This window comes from Raphanus sativus, unplaced genomic scaffold, assembly GCF_000801105.2.
Source record: "Raphanus sativus cultivar WK10039 unplaced genomic scaffold, ASM80110v3 Scaffold0480, whole genome shotgun sequence".
Lineage (NCBI taxonomy): Eukaryota > Viridiplantae > Streptophyta > Magnoliopsida > Brassicales > Brassicaceae > Raphanus > Raphanus sativus.
Window position 1 is genome coordinate 22,501 of NW_026615798.1, and position 7,500 is coordinate 30,000.

At 48.5% G+C, this 7,500-nt stretch overlaps 1 protein-coding gene across 1 annotated transcript; it reads right to left on the bottom strand.

The window, feature by feature from the left end:
• Positions 1-3,395: 3,395 nt before the first annotated feature.
• Positions 3,396-5,069, bottom strand: LOC130502277 (uncharacterized; the record flags this gene model as incomplete). The annotated part of the gene is made up of 1 exon (XM_056997052.1): positions 3,396-5,069. A coding segment is annotated over one exon (1,663 nt), but the record flags the coding sequence as incomplete, so codon positions are not given.
• Between the last annotated feature and the right edge of the window lie 2,431 nt (positions 5,070-7,500).

The following is a 7,500-nucleotide window of genomic DNA, read 5'->3' on the forward strand; positions in this document are numbered from 1 at the left end:
ACTCAGGGTACTCAGCCTTCATCCTTGCTTCAGTTTCCCAAGTGATGATGTCCTTGCCATTACTCTCCCACACTACCTTGATCATAGGTACTGTCTTCTTCCTTGTTGCCTTCTCTGCCCTATCTATGATTCGAACCGGCCTTGTCTCTAAGGTTAAGTTCTTACCAAGATCTTTGGGAATCTCAGGCAACACCACATCCTGCTCGGATAGACACTTCCTTAGTTGGGACACATGGAACACATTGTGGTATGCATCCATTGCTGATGGCAAATCCAACTTGTATGCCACTGCGCCCACTCTCTCGGTGATCCTGAATGGACCCAAGTATCTAGGATCCAGTTTCCTTCTTCCAGAAACCCTGGTCCTGCCTCTGAAGGTAATCATCTTGAGATACACTAGGTCACCCACCTCAAACTCAAGATGTTTCCTCCTCTTGTCCGCGTAGCTCTTCTGTCTATCCTGAGCTTCCTTCATCTTTTCTTTGACAAACTTGATCTTCTCTGTGGTCTCCTCCACAATCTCAGGACCAATCATGCTGCGCTCCCCCACTTGGGTCCAGCATAATGGTGTCCTGCATGGCCGCCCATACAAAGCCTCATATGGTGACATACCAATGCTTGTATGGAAGCTATTGTTGTAAGCAAACTCTACCAAAGGCAAGTGCTTCTCCCAGGTCTCTCCCCAGTCCAAAACACAAGCCCTTAGCATATCCTCCAATGTCTGAATCGTCCTCTCTGACTGGCCATCAGTCTGAGGATGATAAGCTGTACTCATGTGCACTCTTGTGCCTAAGGCCTTTTGGAAAGCTTGCCAAAAGTAAGATGTGAACCTCGGATCTCTATCCGACACAATGCTTGCAGGTACACCATGAAACCTCACTATTTCATTGATGTAAATCTGCACAATCTCATCCACACCATCCCCCTTCTTGATTGCCAAGAAGTGAGCCGACTTGGTTAGCCTATCGACCACCACCCAAACAGCATCCTTCTTGTTTCTGGTCGTAGGGAACCAGTCACAAAATCCATGGTGATGTGATCCCACTTCCATTCCGGAATGGGTAAACTTTGGAGTAGTCCACTGGGCACTTGGTGCTCCGCCTTGACCAATTGGCAAATGGGACACTTTGCCACCCACTCGGCCACATCAGTCTTCATGCGCACCCAGTGGTAATACCTCTTCAAATCTCTGTACATCTTGTTCAGTCCAGGATGTACTGAGAACTTAGATCTATGAGCTTGCCTCATAATCTCTTCCTTGAGTTCCTTATTGTTAGGAACACTTATCCTCCCATTAACCAAGATGGTACCATTGCTTGTGGTTTGGTACTCAGTCTTGTCATTGAGAGCAACCTTTTGAAGGTTCTCATCCAGCTTCTGAGCTGCACAAATCCTGGTAAGGAGATCGGCCTGATCCACTGCCTCTAACCCCAATGGCTCATCAGCACTAGCCAGTGTGTTAAGGTTGAGTGACCGGACCATCCCTTCCAATATGTCAGCCTCCTTTTCAGCTGAGACCTCAGCCCTTCTCCGGCTCAAAGCATCAGCCACTAAGTTGGCCTTCCCTGGATAGTAAGTTATGTCCAGATCATAATCTGCCACAAACTCCATCCACCTCCTTTGCCTTAAGTTCAACTCAGGCTGAGTGAAGATATACTTCAGACTCTTATGGTCTGTAAGTATCTGAACCTTGGCACCATAAAGATATGATCTCCAAATCTTCAGGGCAAACACCACAGCTGCCATCTCTAGGTCATGTGTGGGGTAATTACCCTCATGCTTCCTCAATTGCCTTGAGGCGTATGCAATGACCTTCCCATGTTGGGTCAGTACACATCCTAATCCAGTAATGGAGGCGTCTGTGTACACCACATATGGTTGGTCCTCCTCAGGCAGGACAAGGACTGGTGCACTAGTAAGCATGTCCTTAAGCGCAGAGAAGCTTCTCTCACACTCCTCAGACCATACAAACTTAACATCCTTTCCTGTCAACTGAGTCATAGGCTGTGCCAAGCTAGCAAAGCCCTTCACAAACTTCCTGTAGTAGCCGGCCAGCCCTAAGAAGCTTCTGACTTCTGTGGCATTCTTAGGCTGAGGCCATGCCTTTATGGCCACTACCTTCTCTGGATCAACAGACACACCTTCACTTGACACAATGTGTCCAAGGAAGCCAATGCTCTTCTGCCAGAAGCTACACTTGCTTAACTTAGCAAAGAGCTGCTGCTCTCTCAACCTCCCCAGCACAGCCCGGAGATGCCTTTCATGATCCTCCTTGCTCTTGGAGTATACAAGTATGTCATCTATAAAGATGATTACAAATTCATCCAAGAAGTCTCGGAAGGTACCATTCATCATCTTCATGAATGCTGCTGGTGCATTGGTCAGACCAAATGGCATAACCACAAACTCATAGTGGCCATACCTGGTTCTGAATGCAGTCTTCTTTATATCACTTGGTTCAATTGGGATCTGATGATACCCTGAAGCCAAGTCAATCTTAGAGAACCACTTTGCTCCCTTAAGCTGATCCAACAGCTCATCTATCCGAGGCAATGGGTACTTATTCTTGATAGTAACCCTATTCAGCCCTCGATAGTCAATACACAGCCTAAAGCTACCATCCTTCTTCTTCACAAAGAGGACTGGTGCTCCCCAAGGCGACACACTAGGGCGTATGAAACCCTTATCCAACAACTCCTCTAGTTGTTTCTTTAGCTCGGCCATCTCAGCAGGAGCCATGCGGTAGGGACTTTTTGACATTGGGGCCGTCCCTGGTTCCAGTTCTATTATGAATGGGTCTGACCTATCAGGGGGAATGCCCTGTGGAGACCTAAACACATCCTCAAACTCACTGACCAGCGGAATCCCGTCCGGGTTACCACCCCCAACAACCTCCTTAGTGGTGATTGTGGCAATATAAGCCTCACAACCCCGCTCAAGCATCCTTTCCGCTTGGACTGCTGATACCACTAAGCATCCAGAGGTTGGACGAATACCTTGGAACCTGATCGGGGGTCCACACCCACTCTCAAACAGCACCCTCCCCCGGTGACAGTCTAAGGTGGCCCGATTCTTTCCAAGCCAGTCCATACCCAAGATCACCTCATGATTCTTGAGTTGGACCACAACAAGATCCACAGGCATTACCCTGTCCTGGATCACCACTGGGATATCCTTCACTCGTCCTAATGAGGGCATCAATTGGCCTCCAGCCGCACTCACTAGGCCAGGATCATCCCCTGTCCCAATCTGGAACAAACCCTTTCCGACCAAACATGGACTCACAAAACTATGTGTAGCTCCAGTGTCGAAAAGTACATGTGTTTTCACACCACCAATACTTAGGGTCCCTACAGGAAACCCAATCTAAGCATCTAATCCATTCTAGGTTCCATACCATGCATTTCTAAAAATTTAAAAAGAATAAGATCAGATCATTACCAGTGATCGCCATGAAAGGCTTGGCCTCATCAGTGTCCTTAGACAACTCATAGACCCTTGGTGCAGAAGTCTGGCCACGGCTTGGTTCCGGCTTGCTAACCTCAGACCTCATCCTGCCTGATCCAGCCTGAAGCTTAGGACAGTCCTTTCGGAAGTGTCCGGCCTTCCCACACTGGAAGCAAGTCCTAGAGTCACCACCAGCCGCTTGACCACGACTCTGATCTGGTCCAGGACAGTCCCGGACTGAGTGGTCCATCTTGCCACACCTTGTGCAAGCTCCCATAGCTCTCCAGCACTCACCACCATGGCGCCTTCCACACTTTTGGCACTCCGGCCTTCCACCTGAGGTCTTACCCTCATCACTTGAATCTCTCTTCCTCTTCCGGTCACCAGCATGACCAGTACCACTTGCCTGACTCCTACTCTTGAGTCTGGCCTCTTCAGCAAGGTTAGTCTCCAGCATTGCCATACGCTCCACCAACTCAGAGACAGTACGGAAGGTACGGACTGAGCAGTAGGTCCGGAGCTCGACCCTAAGGCCTCTTATGAACCTGCGGACCTGAACTTTCTCATCCTCCAACTCCTTACCCACATACTTCCTGAGCCGGTTGAACTCCTCTTCATACTCCCTGACTGACCTACGCCCTTGGGTCAAATCCAAGAACTTGGCCTCCAAACGATCCCATGCTTCAGCTGGGAAGTACTTGTGGTTGAACTCAACCTCAAAGTCAGAGAACTTCTCAATAGAACCATTGGTGCGCTTGTCCACAGACAGCCACCAGTTGTGTGCATCTCCCTCCAGGAAGTGCACTGCTATGTCTCTCTGGTACTCCTCAGGGCACCTTGTAGACTTGAAGTTCCGGGCCAGCCTGTCCCTCCATTCATCCGCCTCCATAGGGTCAGCACTTCCAGCAAAATGCTTTGTCCCTAGGCGAGATATGTGCTCTAGCACCTTCAGGTAATCCACCTTACCAGATCTTCTAGCTGGCGGATCAAGTTCAATCACCTCATCAACTGGTGCAACTTGTCCAGCAGCTCCTGGTACCACCACCTGAACTTGTGGAGCTTGCCCCACGGATGAATTCACCAATGGAGTGATTACTTGGGTCATAGCCAGCATCTGACTACCCATGAGCCTGATTGCATCAAGCACCTCTTTCATGGTAGGTTCCACCAGCTGGTTTCCTTGGTTAGCTCCACCATTGGCTGCACCAATGCCTCGGCCGCCTTGATCACCAGCATGTGAGGACTCTCCCTCAGCCTCCATGTCATCTTGTAGCTGCCTTGCAGCTTCCTCAGCTTGCTCTTGCAGCTGTCTAGCTAGTTCAGCTTGCTCCAGCTGCTGCCTAGTCTCTTCAGCCGCCTTTTGCTGCTGTTCCACTAGACCTCCATGAACCTCAGTCGGAATGATCCGAGCCAAAGGCAATCCAGTTGTACTGTCCACACCAATGCTTGGGTTAGGCAGCACCACACTTGGATTGGCTCCATCCGCGCCACCTTGGCCAGATGCTCCAGCTCCATCCTTAGTCCTCTTGGACTTGCTCCGACTCTTACCACCCTTAGGAACATCAAAACAACACACAAGATCAATGTTAGTAACTCTTAACCAATGATCTATCAACCAGTTCCTAAGACAAAATAAATCAAGCCCTATACTGTGAGACTCCAGCCGGATGTGTGATGATCAAACCATAACCCCCAAGTCCTAGAATCAAGCATGCTCTGATACCAACTTGTAAGACCCGAACCTGGATCCTAAGACCCAACTGATCCGCGGCCTTAACCTAATCATCTAAGTGCAATTGGCCGGTTAATGTCCCAATATTTCTAAGTCATTTTCAAGTGATCTGAGGTTCATATTCAACTCATAAGCAATGCGGAAGCTAAGATAAACATTCATTTTATTAATATAAACCATGTGATCCATACAATGTAGTAATATCAATCAGTTTGCACAATAGGCTATCATAAGTTCAATACTATCTAAACACACATCACACATCCATCCTTGGCTTGAGTCTTCACAGCTCCTTGGCTTTCCCACGATCCTGACCAGATCCTGCAATCATATAAAGTACATCAAATACACAATCAAACCGATATCCTAGCAACAAGTCTAGCAATGCATGGTTAAGTCCCTTAGAACTAGTTTCTGTCCCAAACCTTGACCCACTCGGATAGGTCTCTAAAAATTATGCAAACACCATGATAAATCATGATAATTCACAACTAAGAGAATGGTCAAGTCAGAATCCACAGAACAGGTCCGGATCATACCGATCTCACCCTAGACCCGCCCCCATGGCCATAACTTACCATCTCTAAATCAGTGATATAAAATTATCCTTTCATCATGATAATTCATGAAAAATCCCAATTAAGAGATATATGAAGTCAGAATCCCCAAACCTCAACCGGAAGTAGGAGATCCAACCTTACATGCCCAACCAAGGCCATGGAGAGATTTCACGGAACACTCCATGCCCTGAGGGTCCGACCATGAGTTTAAACCCACGGACAACATCAATATATATTATAAAAGAGATAGAATGGAAGAGAAGGGAGAACGGATGCAACCAACATCACTTGGTCCATGCGGACCATCCATCCGGACACACGGATCATGGCGATGGTAAGTGGTTAGCATCACTAACCTTAGGAGTGGCCGATGATGGGTTCTGATCCTTCCCACTAGCCTTCTCGGTTCCTCTTGTATCCATCTTCACACGGTTCCTTCCCACAACTCTTCCTTGGTCGCCGGTCAAGAACAATTCACCACCACACTCACACGGCCAACAAGTAAAACCGCCGGTCTCTTTCTCTCTTGGATTCTCTGGCAATTTTGGCAGAGTTTCCCCACTTTGTCTGATGATGAATATCGATGCCCAAGGTCTATATTTATAGACAAAGGCGTGGGTAACTGTTTTTGGGCGAATGGGCGCGAGTGAATGGCCGAATGGGCACATGTGGGAATCACCGCATCCCTTCGGCCCAACCGCCCCTCAACTGCCTCTCAACTGCTCCCATGCATCGATCTTCACCCTCTGGCACATTGCCAAGTGCCTGGCTGCACCACCAAACACCCCTGGTCCCATCCGGACCGCACCACATCCCACCGGACCATAACCGCTCATGGTCCGGTCACACCATCTCAACTCCTAACACTCCTCCAAGCTGAGATGAGCTGACCACTACTGTCACCAGCTGAGTGAGCTAGCACTCCAGCTACTGGAGCTGACCAGAACTCTTGTGAGCTACTGTGAGCTCCCTCACACTTCTTCTTAGCTGCCCGAGCTTGTTTCACACTCCGGCCAGCTGTCTAAACCCTTGTCCAGCTTCCATAAGCTTGAACCTTCCTTGCCTTGGTTAAGTCTCAGCCTCTGATACCCTTAACCAACTTCCCCGGACCATGATACACTTTGCCATAGGTCATTTGACCTGATTTGGTGCATCTCCTTGCACCATGGTCCATCCGGCCGATCCTATCTAGGATCGGGGACATGACATGGTCGAGGCCGGTATATCCTACCATCGAAAGTTGATAGGGCAGAAATTTGAATGATGCGTCGCCAGCACAAAGGCCATGCGATCCGTCGAGTTATCATGAATCATCAGAGCAACGGGCAGAGCCCGCGTCGACCTTTTATCTAATAAATGCATCCCTTCCAGAAGTCGGGGTTTGTTGCACGTATTAGCTCTAGAATTACTACGGTTATCCGAGTAGTAGTTACCATCAAACAAACTATAACTGATTTAATGAGCCATTCGCAGTTTCACAGTCTGAATTCGTTCATACTTACACATGCATGGCTTAATCTTTGAGACAAGCATATGACTACTGGCAGGATCAACCAGGTAGCATTCATAAATCACGGCAAGACCACATCATATCCCCGCAAACACAAGGAAAGGGGGAACAGACGTGGACTTGACCGTCATCTTTTGTCCGGAGACAAACGTGCTTAGCAGGACAAGAATTGCTTCGAGTCACCGCCATAACGTTTCCGCAACCGAGATCTCAGCCAACACCTTATTCACCTTTGCGAACAATGCATATAT